Raw genomic sequence first — 24872 nt, forward strand, 5'->3', positions numbered from 1 at the left:
TACACATGCATCTGTGGAAGAATACCTATTGTCTTATCACAGCTTGTTTCCTGACAATTCTTTTTCTGCTGATTGTGTACCTTTAATGTCCCCCTTGTTCTGACACTACTACTTTGACTTCATTTGGCTGGTTCACTCCTCTGGTCAGCAACTCTTCCATTGAAACAATTCAGTGGACCCCATTTTAAGACCAGGTCCCTTTACAGGTGTTAAAAAGAGAGGCATGGGTCCCTTTGGAATCTACCAGATGGAGGGGTTAGCGCCGATAATGTCCAAGGCCGCCTATTCGAGCCTAATATCTCTATAAGACGTTACAGGTTTATTGTAAACAGCTGAAAGTTAGTACATTTTGCTAATAAATCTAATATTCAATTTGGGTTGAATAATTTTGATTGCAATTGTAACTAAAGTGTTTTATCATAAACATCCTTAGAGTGCCTGAAATATGTAATGTCGTACTATAGTGAACAAATAACTATTTGCCTGATTTGTATTTCAGGAATAGTTGTTGTAGATTCATGCGTAAAACATATATTTTTGTGATTTCCATAAGCTTATTAGGACAGAAAATAATTTCACATTCAATTTGGATTATATTGTAAGGTCTGCATTTTTCAGTAAACTGAATTTCATCAACACAAATACCCATAATTATTTTATTTTACATCTTAAATTATTTGTATTTTACATTCAACTCCGTAATACATTGAGATTTCCTATTAAATTGCTGTCACATAGTTTTTCGACCAAAATAACAAGATTATTTATTAACTCGGTCCTAGCGAAGTTTACCTTTACAAGGGTCAAACGAGCTGTATTGACAATCCCTGTAGATGGTTAATTTTGTCTTTCCAGAAAGTTTCCAGTAATTATCTGGATAATTGGGGCCAGAACAAGACAAAATAGAAATGTATTTGCATAAATTGCAACTATTAGGTCTTGATTTGCTGGAAATCACAGACTTTAATTATTGAAATCTCATTGCAGACTCACAATTAGAAAATTAATTTTTATATATCTCTTCTCCGCTGAACTGATTGTTCAGTTAATATTTTGTTTAGAGATAAAGAATTAGCTGAAAATTAAATAATATTAACTAACTACTAATAAGCACTATAGCAGAAGTGCTATATTTCTAAATTATCTGTCAAGCATACATTTAACCTATTACTTGGTTGACCTAGCCTAGAAAAAAAGGTGTGCCATAGATGTGGCATTTATGTGAACCCTGAAGAATGATGTTCCACTCAACATTTATCCATTTGCTATGTAAAGGATGCTCGCTCTTCTTCAATTTTTTTTATTTTACTCATTTTGCGCCATTAATTTCACAGCGTTTTACAGACACCATCATCACTGTCCCCATTGGGACTCACAATCTAAATTACCTCTCAGTATGTTTTTGGAATGTGGAATGCAAAAGGAGCACCATGAGGAAACCTACAAAACACAGGGAGATTGTATGAACTCTTTGCAGATAATGGGATTTAAACCCAAGACCCCAGCACTGTAAGGCTACCGTGCTATTTCACCATGATGCCCCTTTGGATATGTGATAGATATTTATTTGTTATGCTTTGTTATATAGCGTCATCATATTAAAAAGCACTTTACAGATTTATCATCGCTGGCCTCATTGGGGCTCACAATCTAAATTCCCTATCACTTTGTATGGATGGAAACTGGACTATGCAGAGGAAACCTACAAGATCCTTGAATATGTTGTTTTTGGTTTTATTTGAACCCCCGTGCTGCAAAGAAACAGTGCTAACTACTTAGCCACTGTACTGCCCAAAGATCGACAAGTTATAGATCAGTGAGGATCTGACTTTTGGAATCTAAACTGATCGACTGGAAGGGCGCTTTTACCTCCAATAGAATAGAGCGGTAGTGCACATGCATGAGGCTGCTCCATTTATTCTCTGTGGGGCTGCTAACAAAAGCTTTGCAGCTCCATAAGAAATTAATGGAGTGATGGTCAAGCATGTGCACTGAGACCCCACTCTAATGGGGATAAAAGTGCCCTGGCAAAGATAAAAGTGGTCATCTGCTGATTGGTGCAGGTCCCAGCCATTGGACCCCCAATCTATAAGTTATCATCTATGCTTTAAATAACCATTTTAAGAAAATCTTGTCTAAAATGAAGAGGTATTCTATTGAACAGCAGTTAGAACTTCTGACTTCATTGTTTAGCCACATGTAATTAAAAGATGGACCCTAAGACTTATAGACATGTGGTTTCTAGGCAACCCAAAGGTAGAAAAATGCAGAACACTTTGCCGAACAAAGCTAATTTATGAAAATAGCCATAGTAGGTCATGGACAGGCTCTGTGATCCTCATGGTAGACTACTTATAGTGTTTGATATTTGCATTTGCATTTAGGTTGATTTAGTATAAATCCAAATGAATAATTTAGTTTTCACACAATGGTTGACATACAGATGTGACATCAGTAAAATTATGGACTGGCGGGGAATGTTAATCATCCAAACTGGAGCTTCTTTTACTAAACAATGTTTTACAGAACAGTGAATTTCACTTTGGGGAGAGAGCTTGATTTGTATAATGGCGCACTCAGATGTCAATGTGATGAACCCGTACCTCACCACCCCACTTGACATCACTATTACATGAGTAGGATCACGTAATGCGGTCTCCCCACTTCCATCATCGTGACGTTCCGCTCCTCCTGGGGATGCAAATGGTCAGTGTGAAGGATGAAACTGGATAGATCACACAGAATCACACTGCTGCCACCAAATGTAAAGGATGACACTAGAGAGATCACGCAGAATCCCACCGCTGTCACCACATGTGAAGGACCCGTACCTTACCACCCACCTGACGTCCCTATTACGTCAGATGGATCACGTAATGCGGTCTCACTGCTATCACCAACATGATGTTTCGTCATCCCTGGGGACACTTAAGGTCAGCTTGTTACAGTTTTACACAGACACCTTCAGTCCACATGGGCCTAGGGAGGCACAGGGAATGAGAGGATGTGTCACACAGAGTAAATGATGTGGCACCACACTCACTCAAAACCCTGGCAGACCCCTTCCACTAGCACCAGTGAAACAGGGCACTGCCAGCCCAGTAGACTATGTTGAGAAATTTTCACAGCACACACAAAGGTATAATGCAAATGTTTTTAATTTTTAATAATAATATTTTTTAATAGTTGCTCTAGATAAGTGCAAGTGGCGGACAAGGTAAAAATATATATATGAAATAAAGTACGTAAGGTTTTGACCCACTCCCGGGCTTAGATCACATAGTTGTTCTAGGGGAAGGGGGAACAAAAACAGATTGCCAGTGCACAAACATATAGTAGAAGGTACATACAATAATTATGCAACATTTACAATATACAAAAAAGACAGAGATTCCCGGAGGGAAAATACTATGACAACAATGCAGTCCATGTGATGAGACAGCATCCTGTATATCCTTCAGGTACTAGAAATATGTATCGCTTCCTCATTTCAATTGGGTACCTTAATGGAAATGTCGATTGACACTAAATATTTAGTGAATAATATGTGCAAATATGCAAGACCATAGACAATAATAGATTTATTGAAGTGAAGCAAGGCTGAAACCCCCCATAGGCAGAGGTGTGACCAAATAGGGGGAAGGTGGCAGGAACAATGGAGGCAAAAGTATTATGTACTGTATAGAGTCCAAATGGCACATGGAGATCTCCAAAGTGATAAGTGTATGTCAGATTCCTGGAAAGTGGAAAATAAGGCATGAATAGTTGTGGGATGGGCAAGTAAGAAGGGGCACAGCATTCATAATGTAATTACCTTAGTAGTAAAGGCTGTCAGGGTGCTCCCTTGCCTCCTGTGTGAATCTCTCCTGGGTATCGAAAAGGCCCACTGGACTCTTATATGGTGCAGACCGGAAGTCTGAGGGCATGCAGTCATGGGGGTGGACCTCTGGAACCAGCCATGACACATGTTTAATGGAGAAGCGGTGCGGTGAAAATAATAACATAGGTGGAAGATGGAATGGGTAATGAATATGATTTGAGGCATCACGCACTATGTGACCTGTAGTGCGCATCCCAGCAATAGGTGGTTGGGTGAGGTCATGTGGAGACGTGTCAGGCAACACGTTACCCGTGGTCATGTGACCCATTATTGGGATGATCAGTGTATTTACAAGACTAGAATTGTCACACGGGCACATCAGCCTGTCATGTTGGTGGCGTGCCGTGGAACAGTGTGACAGAATAAAGGGAATAGGACTTGCCAATGGGTTCTGAATATAGAGGAGGGAAAGTAAGGAAAGGACTCAGGGAGGGTTATGCTGGAGAGGATGGGAGCTGATGGTGGTATACATAAGGTTAAAAGGGGGGAAAAGGAGGAGGGGGTTGTTAGATGAAAATACCAGGTATAACAAAGGGAGGACATGGCACAAATGGGAGTAGGTATGGGAAAAGGAGGGGAAGTTAGGCATAGAAGACAAGGAACTTATCATAGCTTAGTCACTGATGGAGGGTTGTGGGGAAGGGAAGAGGATGAGGGGTTTCTCCTGTCTACCTGCTTTAATGGTTCTGTAATGGAAAAGAGTAGGTTATGAATTAATAAAATTGATTATGATTATCAGATCAGTAGGACTCATGTTTTGATTGTTCATAAAAAAAAGATCAAGCTCTTGAGTAAGGCTCAATGGAGCCAAAGTTTGGAGCTTATGGATCCGGTAGGATTCCCTTCACTTGAGTAGCGTAATGTGTTTACCCCCTCTACGTCACCTAGGGACCTGCTCCAGGACTTGAAACTGAAGTTGTGACATTTGTGTTGAGCTGTGGAGAAATATGCAGGAATGGGTAGCCAATTTTTGCCACATAGAATCATAGATATATGACTGGCTATATGGTCCCTTACATGTTGTACAGTTTCACCCACATGAAGAAGCCCACTGGGGCACTTGATGACATAGATAAATTGGATTTGCAGTTTTAGTATCCCTTGATTGGGAATGAGCCCTGCTCTAGGGTGATGTACTTTGCTGGATTTTACATCCGGTCCGGCCAGGCCCCTGCTACTCGTTAAGATCAAACACTGCATTGCTATCTGGATCCTACTTTTCTACTGTGCTATGTATCTCCATACCCCTGGGTGCTAGATTGGGTTGAGAGCCAGGCGGGCATTCACCATATTCTAGGGATCTTGGAAATATACACGATGGCTAGGATATATAATATCTCCATAACTCCATATAGAATTCTAGCTGGCTCAATAAAGCAGTTTAGACCACATGGTATCCACATGACAAGCAAGACTTTTGTTCTGAGCTTAACTGGCTTAAGGTGTGAGTTATGTCAATCAGAGCCTTTTGAGTCTTGACCCCCTGCTGCTAGCTGCACACTGAAGGGGGTCTAGGTGTTCTGTTACAGCTGCACATTGTCAGGAGGATTGTAAGCTGTTAATAAAAACCCCCATCCGTCACAGTCAGCTTGGTACAGTTTTACACTGACACCCTCTGCTCACACAGGCCCAGAGAGGCACAGGGAGTCAGAGAATGTGGCAGTGCTCTTGTTCACAACCCTGACAGGCTGATTGGCCAGTGAAACAGCACCTGGTCAGCCAGGTAGGACTGCCACCAGTTTCTCATTAGATATAAGCCTCATCCGTTATGGTATTACATTGGGACAGAAATGATCACTAGTTATTTATATATAAATACATATACAGTACAGACCAAAAGTTTGGACACACCTTCTCATTTAAAGATTTTTCTGTATTTTCATGACTTTGAAAATGGTAAATTCACACTGAAGGCATCAAAAATATGAATTAACACATGTGGAATTATATACTTAACAAAAAAGTGTGAAACAACTGAAATTATGTCATATATTCTAGTTTCTTCAAAGTAGCCACCTTTTGCTTTGATGACTGCTTTGCACACTCTTGGCATTCTCTTGATGAGCTTCAAGAGGTAGTCACCGGAAATAGTCTTCCAACAATCTTGAAGGAGTTCCCAGAGATGCTTAGCACTTGTTGGCCCTTTTGCCTTCACTCTGTGGTCCAGCTCACCCCAAACCATCTTGAATGGGTTCATGTCTGGTGACTGTGGAGGCCAGGTCATCTGGTGTAGCACCCCATCACTCTCCTTCTTGGTCAAATAGCCCTTACACAGCCTGGAGGTGTGTTTGGGGTCATTGTCCTGTTGAAAAATAAATGATGGTCCAACTAAACGCAAACCGGATGGAATAGTATACCGCTGCAAGATGCTGTGGTAGCCATGCTGGTTCAGTATGCCTTCAATTTTGAATAAATCCCCAACAGTGTCACCAGCAAAGCACCCCCACACCATCACACCTCCTCCTCCATGGTTCACGGAGGGAACAAGGCATGTAGAGTCCATCCGTTCACGTTTTCTGTGTCGCACAAAGACACGGTGGTTGGAACCAAAGATCTCAAATTTGGACTCATCAGACCAAAGCACAGATTTCCACTGGTCTAATGTCCATTCCTTGTGTTCTTTAGCCTAAACAAGTCTCTTCTGCTTGTTGCCTGTCCTTAGCAGTGGTTTCCTAGCAGCTATTTTACCATGAAGGCCTGCTGCACAAAGTCTCCTCTTAACAGTTGTTGTAGAGATGTGTCTGTTGCTAGAACTCTGTGTGGCATTGACCTGGTCTCTAATCTGAGCTGCTGTTAACCTGCGATTTCTGAGGCTGGTGACTCGGATAAAGTTATCCTCAGAAGCAAAGGTGACTCTTGGTCTTCCTTTTTTGGGGCGGTCCTCATGTGAGCTAGTTTCTTTGTAGCGCTTGATGGTTTTTGCAACTGCACTTGGGGATACTTTCAAAGTTTTCCCAATTTTTCAGACTGACTGACCTTCATTTCTTAAAGTAATGATGGCCACTCGTTTTTCTTTACTTAGCTGCTTTTTTCTTGCCATAATACAAATTCTAACAGTCTATTCAGTAGGACTATCAGCTGTGTATCCACCAGACTTCTGCTCAACACAACTGATGGTCCCAATCCCATTTATAAGGCAAGAAATCCCACTTAATAAACCTGACAGGGCACACCTGTGAAGTGAAAATCATTTCCGGTGACTACCTCTTGAAGCTCATCAAGAGAATGCAAAGATTGTGCAAAGCAGTCATCAAAGAAAAAGGTGGCTACTTTGAAGTATCTAGAATATAAGACATATTTTCAATTGTTTCACACTTTTTTATTAAGTATATAATTCCACATGTGTTAATTCATAGTTTTGATGCCTTCAGTGTGAATTTACAATTTTCATAGTCATGAAATTACAGAAAAATCTTTAAATCAGTAGATGTGTTCAAACTTTTGGTCTGTACTGTATATAATGGTCAGATATGCAAATACAATAGTGGTAAGACAAAATATATCAGTAGATGGATCATGTCAATTACCCGGTTGATATTCGACCATGTGTGGCCTGGGCCGCAGGGGCATGGGATGTCAGCTGGTTCCTAGGTCCATCACGGTTACTCGACATGGCCTCCACTTTTGAAGTGACCCACAAGCATAACAGAGAGAGAGGCCACATGGCCTTACACTAGTTTGTCATGCTGATTGACAGCCAGCTTCCCTCAATTAAATAGTGGAAAGCAGGTTGTCAATCATCATGACACTAGTAGTCCTGCCCTGTCAACAGAAAAACAGAAAAACTATGCTACTCTGTTGACAGGAAGTAGCTGAATCTCTAGCAGCAGTGATCAATGAAGGTGCTGGGTACAAAAGACAGGTAGTTGACACTGTTAGAAAATGAGCACCTTTGTTTTAAGTCCAAGATTTCTCCTTTAACATACAAAGAGCTAAATTAATATATAAACTGATTACTTTTTCTATATAATTTATTCCATACCTTTGTTGCTTCTGTCCATGTGCTAACTGAAGAATGTAGAACATAAATCCCTCTCTGCTGTGTACTGGGCTGTGTATGGAATCATAGCTGCCAGCCTCCTTCCATCTCCTCAGAGTCGATTGCAAATTTAGATATAAAATTTGCAGATTGGAAAAATGGCGAAAACACCGAACACATGTCATATCATGGATGCACACAAAAGAATTATGAATACAAATTAAATACTAACCGAAGAAGGTTAATTTGGTTCATATTTGCAATAAATAATATTGATACATTTAAGATAGAATTCTAAAAAATTACTTTCAATAATCAATAGTAATTTTACTAGTTTTTAAGGCAGAGATATTATTTGTCCCATCCCATTAGTAAAGGCTGGATTTTGGGACTGAAGCCACCAACTGTAGCTCAAACCACCACACATCTGTTTTCCAGCAATCCTGCATTTACATGCCAGACGTTGCAGGGCATAATTTGTTCACTAAGTGACAAATTTATAGCCTGTTTATCTGATTAGTAAATTTAGTACATCTGGAGGCTCTATGGTAGATAATGTTTCATGGACAGGTTTCCTGCCATGCATTATTAGTGAAGCTGAACTATTGCTGTGATGCCAACATAAACCTGCAATAGCCTTATAGTATTACGCAGTGCATCATGCTGAGACATATTTTTATGACACATTGGGGGTTTTCACGACTTCATCTTGTATGTTAATATGACATGCTGCTGTATATATTTATAGACCTCTAGAGAAATTCAGAATGAAAAATAAGCTGCCTTTATCATCTTTTTAATCTCACTTTAGATAATTTACCATGAGCCATTTAGCGATAACAAAGCCCTTTTTACAACTTTAGCAATCTCTGACTTGTGTAAGAATTCTCTAGATTTTTGTGTACTACTGTACAGTATTTTAGAATAGTTATGATTGTTAGAAAACACAACACTGTGCAAAAGTCTTAGGCAGAAGTTGAAAAATAACAATGCTTTAAAATAATAGTAATGTTAATAGTTTATTTTTGTTAATTAACAAAACGCAAAGTAAAGTAACAAAAGAGAAATCTAAATCAAATCAATATTTGGGGTTCAGTAAAATTAAAATAATATGAGGAAGGGAAAAAATGAAAAATGGTCAGCTCACTAGTGAAGGAGGAAGGCCAGATAGGGCACAATGCGCAGGTAATTAAAAGCAGGTTCTTGGGTTAAATATGCTTGAGAAAAGGATGTTCATCCAGTACCCTCTATGTGAGTTTCGAGAGTATGGTGTTCCACTCCTTTGACAACTTATGATTAATGCATGAGAATGTATTTAACAGTACTGTATTTTATTGATATCCTCCTGTGGCTGAAGTTCCGTATCACAGGGTTAACTGTAGGGCTACCCCATAGTGGAGAGCCAGATTGAGAATCGCTGAGATAGTTGCACAGAAAGTTGTAATTAGTTAAGAAATAAAAGTGGAAGAGGTAAGGACACCCTCTGTTTAAGGTGATCTTCACCAGGGGTGTGTGTGTATGAAGAGAGCAGAAAAGCAGAGAGAGAGAAAGCATCTAAGAAGAACTCCATTGGTGGCAGCAGAATACTCATAGCAGGTGATTTGGAGAAGGGGACATACAGTCGCAAACTTTGTTAGAGACCCTAAGGGTCTCTGGGGAACAGAAAAGTGTCAGCTAGGTCTTGGAAGCTGCGGGTCTGAGAAGAGACGAATCAGCGAGGCTGAGGGCATGCTCGATAATGTGGCAGACACAGATGCATAATTATGTGGTTCACGAAAAAAGTGAGCTTAAGGATAGAGGCCAATTGAAAATCTCAGCTAAATTGTCTATATGTAGAAAGGTTGATGGTCCCTTACTTGTGCAGCTGAAAATGTTTGTTGAGGACATGCCACTGTATTGTAACCAAGCAACGCGTGGCAGACCAGAAGAGCTGTGAGGTGTCCATTACTGTAACCTGTCCACACACAGATACTGAAAATGGACCCTAATTTCCTGTAGCCAGTTGGGCTGTGGAAAACAAGTCCCTCACCCACGACTTCTGCCCTAAGCCTCATTACAACTTAATCAAAACATAAAAATATAAAACTGTACCTTTATTAGGAATAAACATTACAAAACTGGGAAAATGTAAAATCATTGCAGTAGGCGCACAGACGTCTGTTCTACACATTTTAAGGATTTTCGACAATCATGATTAACCCCTTCATGACCTTGGGATTTTCTTTCCGTTTTTCCATGTGCGTTTTTCGCTCCCCTCCTTCCCAGAGCCATAACTTTTTTATTTTTCTATCAATATGGCCATGTGAGGGCTTATTTTTTGCGGGACGAGTTGTACTTTTGAATGACATCATTGGTTTTACCATGTCATGTACTAGAAAATGGGTAAAAAAATTCCAAGTGCGGTGAAATTGCAAAAAAATGTAATCCCACACTTGTTTTTTGTTTGGCTTTTTTGCTAGGTTCACTAAAAGCTAAAACTGACCTGCCATTATGATTCTCCAGGTCATTACAAGTTCACAGACACCTAAAATGTCTAGGTTATTTTTTACCTAAGTGGTGAAAAAAAATTCCAAACTTTGCTAAAAAAAAAAATTGCGCCATTTTCCGATACCCGTAGTGTCTCCATTTTTCGTGATCTGGGGTCGTTTGAGGGCTTATTTTTTGCGTGCCGAGTTGACGTTTTTACTGATATCACTTTTGTGCAGACACGTTCTTTTGATCGCCCGCTATTGCATTTTAAAGCAATGTCGTGGCGACCAAAAAAACGTAATTCTGGCATTTCAAATTTTTTTCTCGCTACGCTGTTTAGTGATCAGGTTAAGCCTTTTTTTGATAGATAGGGCGATTCTGAAAGCGGCGATACCAAATGTGTGTTGGTTTGACTTTTTTTATTGTTTTTTTTTTTGAATGGGGCGAAAGGGAGGTGATTTAAACTTTTATATTTTTTTATTTTTTTATATATTTTTTTACTTTTTTTAACTTTTGCCATGCTTCAATAGCCTCCAAGGGAGGCTAGAAGCTGGCACAACTCGATCGGCTCTGCTACATAGCAGCGATCATCAGATCGCTGCTATGTAGCTGAAATGCAGGCTTGCTATGAGCGTCGACCATGAGGCTTGCTATGAGGCGCTCACAGCAAACCGGCATCAGTAACCATAGAGGTCTCAAGGATCTCTATGGATACTATGTAGAAGCATCGCTGACCCTGATCATGTGACGGGGTCGGCAATGCGCTCATTTCCGGCCCGATGGCCGGAAGAGCCAGTTAAATGCCGCTGTCTGCGTTCGATGGCGGCATTTAACTAGTTAATAGCGGCAGGTGTATCGCAATTTCACCCGCCGCTATTGCAGGCACATGTCAGCTGTTCAAAACAGCTGACATGTCCCGGCTTTGATGCGGGCTCACTGCCGGAGTTCGCATCAAAGAGGGGGTTCTGGCCTCGGACATACTATCCCGTCCAAGGTCAGAAAGGGGTTAAAAGTGTTTTTTTGGCATGGAACGAGCAGACCAGATGTCGCGGGGCCTACTGCCATGATTTTAATGTTTGCCAGATTTTAATGTTTATCCTAATAAATGTGAAGTTTTAGATTTATTTGTTTTGATACAGTTGATGCTGGATAAACACCCATTTCTGGTGAAAAAAATGCCAACAGTTGATCTGGACAAGTCAAAAATTGAAATATTTGACCCCTTTCTGACATTGGGCGTAATAATATGCTGATGTCAGACACCCTCCATTTGATGTGGGCTCCGACAGTGAGCCCACATCTTTTCCGGCACATGTCAGCTGTTTTGAATAGCTGACATGTGCCTCTAACAGCCGCGGGTGGAATTGCGATCCGCTCACGGCTATTAACTCACAAGCACACCGGAAATCTGCCCATTGGTGAGACCATCATGTGATTGCGGGTCACCAATAGGTTGGCATGACAACCAGAGATCCCCTGCAGACCTCTGTGGTTGTCACTGCTGGGTTGCATGGGCGCCGCAGCAAGTCAGCAATTCTGCTACATACAGGCGATCTGATTATTGTCTGTATGTAGCAGAGGCAATCAGGTTATGGCAGCTTCTAGTCTCTCATGGAGACTATTGAAACATGCCAAAAGTAAAAAAAAAAAGTTTTTAAAAATTTAAAAAATATATAAAAGTTCAAATCACCCCCCTTTCACTCCATTCAAAGTAAAGCAATAAATAATAATAATAATAATTTTATTTATATAGCGCCAACATATTCTGCAGTGCTTTACAAATTATAGAGGGGATTTGTACAGACAATAGACATTACAGCGTAATAAAAACACAGTTCAAAATAGATACCAATAGGAATGAGACCCCTGCTCTCAAGCTTACAATCTATAAGAAAAAGGGAGACACGAGAGGTGGATAATAACAATTGCTTTTGTTGTTCGGACCAGCCATAGTGTAAAAAAAATCAAAAATACACATATTTGGTATCGCTGCATGCAGAATCGCCTGATCTATCAGTATAAGAAAAGAATTAACCCAATCGCTAAACAGCATTACGAGAAACAAAGTTAAAACGCCAGAATTACATTTTTTTGGTCACCGCAACATTGCATTAAAATGCAATAACCGGCCATCAAAAGATCGTATTTGCACCAAAATGGTATCATTAAAAACGTCAGCACGGTGTGCAAAAAATAAACCCTCACAAAACCTGAGATCACAAAAAATGGAGACTCTATGGGTATCGTAAAATCGTGCAATTGTTTTTTTTAACAAATTTTGGAATTTTTTTCACCACTTAGATAATAAAAAATCTAGACATGTTTGGTGTCTATGAACTTGTAATGACCTGGAGAATCATAATGGTAGGTCAGTTTTAACACTTAGTGAACAAAGTAGAAAAGCAAAACAAAAAACCATTGCACTTTTTTGCAATTTCACTGCACTTGGAATTTTTTTCCTCTTTTCCAGTACACGATATGTTAAAATCAATGGTGTCGTTCAAAAGTACAACTCGTCCTGAAAACAATATTCATTGCTCTGCATACCTGTGGCTTCCTTTTTGGCACCAATAGGGTCTCCTCTGGGTTTCTGTGGATTACCTCTAGGCGGCTATGTAGAAATTGAGACACAGTCCATTTCAACTTTAAAATGAACAACTTTACTAGTTTCCTTACATAGCATATCCATATTCATTACAGCATCATCAACAGGTTCCACTATACACACTTACTCCTCTTTCCCTGTACTCCTTCCTTGGTCACACGGCATGTGCATGGGACAGACTGTATCATAGGGTTCCTCAGCATCCTCCCTGTCCAGACCTAGTTCACTCAGGAATTCCCTCAGTCGTTTCGCCCCGGATCTGAAGGCATCAGCCGATGCTATAAGTTGCCACATGGTGAGCGACCAGCCCGTCTGTACTGCCGTGATGTTCCTTTCAGCTCCAGCTGTACTGCTGCTTTTCTGTTCTAGTGATACTGGATGGCTTTGCTCCAACTTAGAATGTTACGTGTTCACTGCTTCTATCCTGGGCTCTATAGCCTATCCAGACGGTTTAGGCACCCTGTCGTGACTAACTCTTAGAGGAAGTCCTCCCTTCCTTAACTGTAGCTGACCCCTCCTATAGAAAACTATGTACAGTGTATGAATTAACTAGAGTCTGTCAGCACTCCATCTTGAGGACTACATGGGTACTGCACTTTCCCTATGTAAAAACTATTATACATAGCAAGACAAGTGTATACATTTACACCAATAGAGGCAAAGGGGAATATTTAACATTAAAGAAGGGAGTGGAGTATTACATGATCCTGGTATACCCCTTACATTCCCCCTCCTTTTTACAATGGTCGTCCCTGACCATTCACCCAGAACCTTTAATATGGTAACCAAATACTCCACGTAGGGAAGTTAAATAATTCAACAAAATAGACATAAATATGTATATACATTAACTCATCGTGAGCCATATCTGTACAACATAAGAGTCCATGCTCCTGAAAATAAGTGGCACACAGTCCTCCAGGCTATATTCTCCTCAATACCGCAAATTTGCAGTCCGGTTCATCAGCAACAACATATTAACTGACACGTGACCCCACTGTTGAGTCAACAGCCTTTTAGGGGAAGGCGTCCCCCTCCCTTTGTGTATGGCATGGTCCCATGCGCCACGCGCAGGCTGCCTGGTATTTAAATGCAGTCTGTTGCTGCAGCCGCACCTGATCCATTAGTCCAAGGTCCCATCACTTCCACAGTGGCCAAATCCTGCTATCCAGCAGAAATGCCGCAACAAGCGCAACAAAAAATAAATAAAATAAAATCAACATAACAGTCTCTTCTGGCCATTCTGGCCATGTTACTCCTGACTCTGGGAGTGTTCCAGGGCCCCTCTGCTCACAGGGACATGCAACAGTCCCATAGTTTCAGTAGTGCAGCGAGCATAACATAACAAATGTTTAGCAGTGATTATCTCACAGTTCAACGGCATGCATCTCATGCCGCCTTGTCCATCCTGGGACTCCATGCCCGAGTACAGGCTGACACTTCTGCAGCCGCATACATCATTGGTAGCCAGGAGGTGTCAGAGGCAGAGTTTGACTTTGCGGTGGCTAAGGGATAGGGGGTCGACAGTTCTCATCTCGGGCCCAAACACAATTCTTGGCTGTCATCCTCAGTACACTGAGTTGCTGCCACCGCAAAATAGCCTCTGGGATAGTCCTTTTTGAAAAAGGAGACCCAATCCCCTTCTCTAGGGGTCTCACATACTTCACAGAGACAGCGTTCACATAAATCTTATCATTAGTACCTGTCTCTTTAATGAAGCTGTACCCCTGGTCGATGTTGGTGTGGACCAATTGTCCTTGAGAGCGGCACCTGGCCATAGCACCTTCTCCATATTGGCGCAGCTGGGCCCAGATTTCCTTCTCCTGCTGTTTTTCCCATTTATGATCTCTTCAATCCAGGCTGCCTGCCTGGGAGAGGGGCAGGGACCCTCCCCGCATGATGGAACCTGGATGCCCTGAGGGCCAATGCATTACTGGACGTGGGCCTGGGTTCTGGGGGCTGGGGCCATGGAATGGAGCCATCTTCTGGGATGAAGGGTTGGACATAGGCTTCCAAAGTGAGGGGACGTGACCTGGACCATCACTCCAGGGTCAAGGGATGAGGTTTTCTCACCCTATCTTGCTCCAGAACACCAACCGCTCCCATCACGGGACCACTGTATACTTCCATGGCTGTGCACTCCAGTGCTTGCTGATAAAGGTCCGGCTTTGCTCTCATATCCTCAGGTTCCTCTGGGGCGGTCGCCACCTCCAGCTCTCCGGCCTCCAATCCAGGACAAAATGGTTCCGGCCACCGCTGCTGCAGATGTCCCGACTCCTGTTGGTGCTACGATTCTTGCTTCGTCCTCTCCGCAGATTCCTCTGGCAGCTGCTGGTCCTGCTCCACCGATGACACTGGAAACCGATCAGTCTAGAATTCGTCCGCAACTTCTGTTAAGCCATTCGGCTCGGATCTTCTCCACCTCTTGCTGCCACCTCCACTCCATGCGGCCTCCACTTCTGCAGTGTCGAGTGCATGAGTGCTCCATGGCTGCCAGTTCCAGATCACTCAATGGCGCCTTGCAGCTGCGCTTGGCATTTCCATCTGAACCCCACCCATTCCAAGGTGGGGCCACCTCTAACCACGCCACCCATTTTCTGGCATTCGGTAGAGAGGGGCGAGGCCTTTTCCTCTTCATCCGCACCCACCAGGGATGGACCAGAAGGTGTAGCCAAGCTTGTTTTGGCTCCAATTCTGCATCTGCACACCCATGAAGGATGAGGTCCAAATTGTTGTTCTCTTATTTGGCACCATCCTCTGCCATCTTCATGGCCGCCATCTTTGCCATCACCAAGTCAGTCACATTTAAAGATTTAGACATGTCCATAATATCAGTCACATCCTGCCGCACTACGCCAAGTGTGAGGGGCAGAAACATGGCCATAATCATGGCTGAGGTCAGCTGTGTAGTCATGCCCTGGTCTCCCATCACATGAAAGCAATACTCATTGCTCTGCATACCTGTGGCTTCACTTTCGGCACTGACAGGGTCTCCTTTGGGTTTCTGTGGATTCCCTCTAGGCTTCTTTGCAGAAATCAAGACACTGTCCATTTCAACTTTAATGGTTTCCTAACACAGCTTATCCATATTCATTACAGTGTCATCAACAGGTTCCATTATGCACACTTCCTCCTCTTTCCCTGTACTCCTTCCTTGGTCACACGGCATGTGCACGGGATGGACCATATCATACGGTTCCTCAGCATCCTCCCTGTCCAGACTTACTTTGCTCGGGGATTCCCTCAGCCACTTCACAATTGATCTGAGGACATCAGCCCATGCTATAAGTTGCCACATAGTGAGTGACCTGCCCGCAAATTTAGGACTGCATTTCAGGAGTTAGGGCTGGTCAGGTTTTTGGTGTCTTCAGTGCTGATAAATACATGCAGATACTTATCGATTATGTAATACCAGCAGGGAGGCATCCAAATTTATTCAGTCATAGGACAGCAACCCTAAACATACAGCAAAAGTCATTAAAAACAATATTCAGCATTAAGAAGAAGAAAGAGTCTTGGAAGTGATGACCTGGCACCCACAGTGCCCTGATCTCAACATATTTGGTTTATTCACTTTGCATTTTGTTAATTGATAGAAATAAACAATATACAGTTCTATTTTTTAAAGCATTAATGTGTAGCATATTTCTTGTAGCTAATGGCAATACTGCAAAATGTAAACCATTGAGCTACAGTTGTGTGCACACAGCAATCATGCATATTTTAGTGCATAAATATAGATTCCCTATAATGAGGCAGATGGAGGCATTGTGGATGACGTCTGACCTGTGATTTGGCGGTGTCCATCTTTTTAGGATTGCATAGAAGTGCTGTTGGCCACAGTTTTGTGCACTTCTGAAAAGAAGGACACCACTGAACAGATGCCAGACAGAGTCCAGAGTAACTCTGCTGCCTCATTATAGTGAATGGATTCCTCTGGGGGTTAATCTGAATCACGTCACTCAGAGATTTAGATGGAAACCCCAATGTTAGTGCTCAGCATAGAGCGCAGGATAAATGTGATCAGAAACATTATGAAAAATGGTCCCAATAAAAGATTCAACTCAGTCCACAAAAAAAGCTAGTCCCTCCTCAGGTACATTATCTGTAACTGAAATATAGAGGCCTTCCACGTAACTGGTAGTACAAAGACTCTGAAAAAGCAAAATGGCTCTTCACCCTTGTACATAGCGTACAAAAAAGCACCATATGACAATATAGAGAGCTGCCATAAATTGCATAAAAAACTATATATGTAACCAAACCCAATTTTGCCATTATTGTCGGTACAGTATACACTAGTTTTGGGCCATATGAGCAAAAACTGTGTGTGCATTATGACCAAGTACCGTAAGTTTTCTCCGCACATTGAAAACCAGTGAAAATGTCTATTTCCCTCTTTTTACTATTGAAAAGAGACAAAACAATAAAAGGGAATTGCTTCTACATACAATATTGAATTGCAAATATAATGTTCAAAATTTGTATGTCTTATATAAGACATAATAACCGTAAGGTTTTCTTTATTATAGACGATGTGGTTACAGCAAAGCTAAACAAGATCCAGAAGAGGAAAAGATGCATTTTCACAATGGACACAGTAAGTATTATAGGTTTCCTAGTTTATGCATTAAAATGTAGAATAACAAGTGATTGCATTGTATCTTAATACATAGATTTATGTAAAAGAGCTTAAAAATAATAATAAACAAAATCTTATCATGTCGCATCAATGATACCCATACTTAGCGGGTTACCCACAATTTTTTGGGATGGCATGTCACAGGTATGCAATTCTGCTGATGCCCACATATTCACTTGACAGTCATATCAGTATTGTTCTAATAGGACCAGCCACAAAGCCCATTTAGTAGGGCAAGGAGTGAGATTCAGATGTTTAAGGACATGTTCTCGATCTTGTGTGAGGGGAAGAAGCCTGCAAAATGTATTTCTACTCTATGGCTATGTGCCCTTGATGAGTTTTTGGTGAGTTTTTTTTACACTGTAACCAAGCAACCTATTTAATGCTTGCAGAAAGTCTGCAGCATCAAAAACTCACAAAAAGCTCATCTTGGAAATATAGTGATGGGAGTTTTCATCAATCAGTGCCTGCACTGTAAATAAATACAATTATGTGGAGTTTTTCTATTTTTGATAACCAGCATGGCAATCTGACAGCTGCGGGCTTCAATCCTCAGCTTTCAGTTTTATCATGGCTGGTTATCAAGAATAGAGGGGTCCCATGCTATTTTTTTAAATTATTTAAATAAATATTTAAAAAAAAAAAGGCATTGGGTCCCTCCCATTTTTTACAACCATCCAAGCTAAAGCAGACAGCTGGGGGCTGGGGTTCTCAGGCTGGAAAGGGGCCATGGATCTTGCCTTCCCCCAGCCTAAAAATAGCAGCCCAACAGCAGCCGCAGAAAAGGAGCATGTATTAGATGTTCCATTTCTGGCACTTTGCCTGGCTCTTCCCACTTGTCCTGTGGTGGTGGCAAGAGGGGTTCATATTTCTGAGATTAATGTCACCTTTGTATGTTCAGGTGACATCAAGCCAAGCAGTTAGTAATGGAGAGGCATCTATAAGATGCCTCTCCATTACTAACCCCACAGTCATGTTTTCAATAAAAAACAGCCAGAAAAAAGTCCCTTATTTGAAATAAAAATACACGCCATTTTACAAATTTATTTAAAAATAACAATCACCTTTATACCCTCCATACACCCATTTCATTGAAGCCCTAGCACCCTGTAAAAAAATAGAAAACAATAAACAACAATACCTAATGCCCATTCCATTGAAGCACTGGTCTCCTGTAAAAAAAAAACAAAAATAGAAAGCAACAATATCCCTCACCTGTTCGACATACTGTCCCACGCTGTAATCCGTGTCTGTGATAAGTGGTTTTCAATCTAGACGGTGCCAAGATGCGACCGTACAAGCTGAAAACAACTGGAGAATCAGCTGTGTGGGGACCCCTCTATTCTTAATAACCAGCCGCAGCCATCAGTTTTGCCATGCTGGCTGTCAAAAATAAAAAGACCCCACATCATTATTTTGAAGAAAATAATTATACTCCCATCAGCCAGGTCTGCTCTTGCTGTTATTAGTGGCAGAAGGCACAGGCTGATGGGAGTAGTACTCACATCAGCCGATGCCTGTGACCAGAGGTAAATTTTAACCTCCGGTCACATCTGCTGGTTCACGCAGTCATCTGACATTGTGGGAACCAGATATGAATTAAACAATGATAAAAACATACTGAGAATTGCTGTGGAATATAGGACTGATGTAGCACAATCAGGGACATAATGCACAATAACATTTAGCAACCAAGAAGTAACATAATTTCTTATCAGAATCATTGTCCTTTTCATCTTTTCTGACACACACTGTCCCCCTTGTAAATAATAGCGGTACATACAAGCTGTGGGTTCTGTATCACACACTGTCTCACTCAAAATAAATATGAAGCAAAGGAATAGGGAGTACATTTATATTGCCCTATACATTGAATTTTAACACATAATGTGCCATATTAAATTAAATATATCATGCACTGTGAGCTACTAATGAATTATGCTTCACACTTTGCCCAAGTAATAATTTATTATTCACACTGTGCCATCCAAATAAAAGCACCATTTCAGCTGCTTTTTTAAATGTAGCGCTGAAGTGGTGTTACTAATATAAGTTCCTGCCTCTACTCTTATACTAAGCAGCTGCTGTCTGCTTCTGTTCTCTGTCTGCTCTGATTGGTCTCCATCACTTCTTGACTGGCCTGTGTTTGCTATGCGATCCGGAAGTCACTACTCAATGTAATTCTATGAAAGCCAGTACGAGGCCAAGACAAGGTTCTTATAGACTTTCATTGAGAGATTGTTTTGATCTCTGGCTTCCACTCAGTTAAAAATTGCGGTTACAAGAAGGCAGCGCTGGAACATAATGGTGCCAGGAAGAGCTCAAGACAGTGGCTTGTGAGTGTAATAGTAGAGTCAGGGAACTTAGATAAGTAGCACCACTCCAACACTGAACTAAAAAAACACTGGAGTGGTGCTTTAATTATAAAGCAGCTGACATCAATGTCACCCATGGATTAAAACATACAGCAATAAGGCCCTCTTCACAGGTTTTGATATTTCCGGTACTAAAAAGTCCAGTACTGAGCTATTTGTGTCCATGTGTTACATACGTGTGGCATCCGTGTGCCGTCCATGTGCCGCATCAGTGGGACACTTACCGGCGCCTGGAAAAAGCTGTACAGTTCATGCTGTTCAACAGCTGTGAACTGTTATTAATATGCTGGGAACCTTTTGGGATATTGGCCCGTTTCCCAGATTATTAACATCAGCCCCCAGTAGTCAGCTTTCCCTCTGCTGGTTATGAAAATTGAAAATTACACGAGAGCCCACATCATTTTTTATATTTATTTTAGACAAGATGTACACAGCGGGTGTTGAATACAACTCCCATTATTGTTACCTGATGGCGCTGATCTTAAGGAGATCAGGCAACAATGATAGGAGCTGACTTCAGCACCCGGCCCCTGGGAACAGCACAAACTGTACCGCTTTTTCCCAGGTGCCGTTACATGTCACACTGATGACACATGGATGTCATCCATGTGTCATAAGTTTGATCATGTGAGTCGTTTTACTGCCCATGCTGCTGTTAGAAAACTGACATGTCGACATGTTTTTCCCACGGACACACAGTCCGTGGAAATACACTGACGTGCGCAGACCCATCCATTTGAATGGGTCTAGGAGTATAAGTGTTTCCGGTACATGTGAAAACTGTCATCACATGTACCAGAGACACTGACATGTGAAGGAGGTTGAGTTGTTATCATTATCTATACTAACCCCTTGCAGATGTAGCTACAAGCATGAGAAGGGTCATAATCAATGGCATATTCTGGTATTTGAACAGCCCCATCTACATTTCACTTGTTCCTCATACAGAACTTATATTGTAAGCTCTAATTCATTATACTATAGTCTTATTTTTATATACAGTGTAGTAATGGTGCCTGTGTATAACTGTGACAACTAATAAGAAGTTAGTTTTCTGTTCCACTACAGTGAAACTTCCAGGAATAAAGACATACATTGATCCTCATACCTACGAGGACCCAAGCCAAGCAGTACATGAGTTTGCCAAAGAGATCGATGCTTCCTGTATAACTATTGAACGGGTTATTGGAGCAGGTTTGTAATTTCTGTACTTTCAGACTATGAACTGTAAAAACCATCTTTAATTGTATTGTACTGGCCCTGGATGCACAAACATTAGTGTATTTGACTTTTTAATGTTTAACTATAACTTGCACTGCACTGTATGTTGATGGAATAACTAATCTCATTGTAACATGCAGAGAAATACTTAAATTACTGTTTTTTGCTGAAGGCAAATATTGTATGATTCAGTTCTATTTTTCTGTGTGTAAATCATTCATTACCTCTTTGTCCTGGAGTAACCATAAAGGTTTTATTGAAAAGTTCCATAATTTTTTTAAAATGTAAAACAAAATACATGATTTGAGAGACTAATTCCTTTGTAAGCGAATGTCAAACTTCCTATAAGACTATGTGGAATTTCACATGCGGATATACTTATTCACTGACAATTGTCGCTGGCTATATCTGAATTTCTTTACATTATTCTAGACTAGTATCTATTTGTTCCTGTTATCAAATGAGCCTGACGACTTTAACTTTTTATTGCAGAATTGATATTTAAAGTCAAACCCCAGGTACATTACTTAAAGGGAATCTGTCACTAGGTGTTTGCTACCCCATCTGAGAGCAGCATGATGTAGGAACAGAGACCATGAATCCAGCCATGTGTCACTTACTGGGCTTTTTACTGCAGTTTTGATAAAATCACTGTTTTACCTTCTGCAGATTTATCAGTTCTCTGAATGCTAAGCTCTGTATAGCCCCCCTCACACCACTGATTGCCAGCCTTCTGAGTACATTGTGCATAGGCAGAAAGCTGCCAATCAATGTTGAAGGTGGGATCATACAGAGATCATTAATATAGGGGACTAAGTGGCAGCAGATTTACTGGTCCTCTAGTGATAATCTCCTGCTGATAGAGATATTCTAAAAATTACAGCAAGCAGCCTAGTAAGTGACACATAACTGGAATCAGGGTCTCTATTTCTACATTATGCTGCTCTCAGATTAGGTGGCAACAACTGGTATGAAAGATATTCTTTAATAAATAAAATAGAACAGCTATGATCTGTTAACATACCAAAATTGGTCATTCAAATGCAAATTTCCAAGGTGTTGTATATTCCACAGGAAAACATGTTTGCATGTTACTGTACTGTGGACGTTGCTCTTTTTCCTGACATCACAGAGTGCTTTTCAACTACTGGCTGAACTTCCAACTCTTGAACTTTGAGCTTTGCCCACTCCCTAAATGCATTCTCCTATAATGCTGGAAGTAATGGAAGCTCTGAGCTCTTTGTCCTGGATAATCCAGAATTTGGACTACAAATCTAGAAAAAGTACAATAAATTAAGAATAAGCACATGACTCCTGGTGGTACTGTAAGGTGGTGTGGTGCAGCATCCATCTGCCAAGCACTCGACAGGGGCACCCTGACACATTACGTGAAAGTAGAGATCCTGACTGGGTGTGTGGACTTGTACTGTGAGGGCATTATGCCCATGCAAGCTGCATATAAATGTCGGTTTACCAGGCCCAGATGTGTCACATTTCAATGATGGAGATCACAATTAAAAAATATACTCTTTAGTGAATGGCAGGTTGATAAGTGTTATAAACAAGGGCTAGTGGGAGCACAGTCTTATGAACATTTCCTTTACAACTCAAAGCATTTTCTACACAGTTTCCTTCTGTCATAGTCAATAGTGCCCTCTATAGCAACTGTTTTGGACTACATCTCCACAACTGACCTTTAACACTTCAATTCTGATTAACAAGTGTAATTTACTTGCTCTTTAGTTCCGTGTCCTCTTATCAATAATGCTGAGGCTCTTGAACTTCTGCCCTGGACACTTTACTCATCCCATGTACTCAGTCCTGTTTTAGGCCCATTACCTTCCCAGGTTATAAGCTCAGGCTCATGGCTAGGCGTCTTCTCCTAGAACCCGTTTCTGGAAGGTCACTCTGTCTCAGTCACTTATGCTCTTGATCTCGCTATCCCTTTTCTTTGATCTTCTATCACTTAGAGTCACCCCAGAATGTGGCACTGCTCACCTTGGACCTTTTAGTCCACTCACTATGAACTACAGGACCTATCTGACTCTCATAGTGGACAAAGCATAGTGGACAAAGTGAATGCATGGAGCAGTCAGAGCAGGAGATAATATCAAAAGAGAGGACAGTTTTTTACAACTTCCATAAGCTATTGTCTTATAACACTTGCCTACAAAATTTGAAAAGTTGTTTCATTCAGAAACTAAATATGCCATTTCTTAATGGTTTGATGTACTGAATGCAAATATCACAACGAAAACTGTCTATTGACTCTTGTTTCCTTGATATTGAAGAGCTTTCATTTTAGGACAATGTAAATTTGTAGGCAATTAATCATAATGTAACCACTACTTTAAAGTAACGATAATTAAACCTTTTAATCTTCGCCTGTGCCAGGTTATGCAAAATTTTTTTTAAAAAATTTGATTTGTGGTGCATAAATTCGCCATGAATCGCTGATGCTGAATTTCACGATGACTCTTGAACTGAGCATGCCTATATTTTCAGTGCAGCTAAAAGTCACCGCAAGGAGAATGTGATGTTATTTTTAGTGGGTAACTGGGAGCACTGAACTGTTCTACATGAGCTCCTAGTAACGCTTCAGCCAAATGGATTTCTATGCTGCCATTATTCGTTTTGTCCAAGGCAAAATATTACTTTCCTCTAGAAAGGCATTAGGTAGCGGTTTTAAAGTGTAACATCACAGTTATTGGACTGTAAGCATGCTGCACAGCGTAATATTGTCTTCGCGGGATCTGATTTTATGTGTTTGAATCTCTTATTTCTGTTTATTTTTCCTTGTAGCATAAGAAAACATTTCATTTGCATAATACATTTTATTAAGTTTGTCACCGTAGTTGTAGAACCTGTGTCCATGCTGTGTCCATGCTATTTCAGGGTTATTTCTTGCTAAGAGCCTAAGAATAAAAAATGCGATAGTATTAGTTCCTTTTCAAAATGGAAGTGGATCCAAACTGGAGAAGACTTAAAATGTTTACTACTTTTCTTCTCCATCTTTTTAAATTTTCACTAAGTAAAACATTTGTATGACTGCTTTCACAATTTGTCTCTATGTGAAAGATACGGTACATAGCATTTGGACCTATCAAGATTCTATCAGAACAAAGAGGAAAAACTTTTTTTCGTTTTGTTCTGATTGGTTCTGAATCCATTTTTTTGAAACAAAATATACAGCTCACATTCAGACACCCATCATGGCCTGAAACTTCATTGTACGACACAGTCTTAAAGTAGCTGCATACAGCTTATATAGTCAAACACATTAATAAATATGTCTTCATTTTATAGGGGAATTTGGAGAAGTTTGTAGTGGCCGCAGTAAACTTCCAGGAAAAAGAGAGTTCCCTGTTGCTATCAAGACTCTCAAAGTTGGATATACCGACAAGCAGAGAAGAGATTTCTTGGGTGAAGCCAGTATAATGGGACAGTTTGACCATCCAAACATCATCCACTTGGAGGGAGTTGTTACAAAAAGTAAGTACAAAATGTCTTCTGAATCTTACAAAATGCTGTACTATCATAAAGTTTAAGATGCTGTGGATCTCAAATACGGTATATGGATCGCTGTGGCCAGTTTTCATGAAGGCTAAAGTAAAATCAATACATTATTTACCGAAAAGACTTCCCATCATATTCAGGTACCACATATAGTTAGATGTACTTAGGAGTTTTCTAAAATGGAA

General features: G+C 40.8%; 1 protein-coding gene across 6 annotated transcripts in view; it reads left to right on the forward strand.

The window, feature by feature from the left end:
* EPHA5 (EPH receptor A5) overlaps positions 1-24872 on the forward strand; it is a 604949-nt gene that overhangs the window by 508177 nt on the left and 71900 nt on the right. For 4 of the 6 annotated variants that reach the window (XM_077275159.1, XM_077275141.1, XM_077275155.1 and 1 more), the window contains 3 exons: positions 17466-17533; positions 21001-21144; positions 24478-24663. In XM_077275159.1, coding sequence (XP_077131274.1) covers positions 17466-17533; positions 21001-21144; positions 24478-24663 — 398 coding nt within the window. The remainder of the gene's footprint in view (positions 1-17465; positions 17534-21000; positions 21145-24477; positions 24664-24872) is intronic. The other 2 variants (XM_077275149.1, XM_077275132.1) reach the window with 1 other exon arrangement.

The sequence above is a fragment of the Ranitomeya variabilis genome, chromosome 1, assembly GCF_051348905.1.
Source record: "Ranitomeya variabilis isolate aRanVar5 chromosome 1, aRanVar5.hap1, whole genome shotgun sequence".
NCBI classification, from domain to species: domain Eukaryota; kingdom Metazoa; phylum Chordata; class Amphibia; order Anura; family Dendrobatidae; genus Ranitomeya; species Ranitomeya variabilis.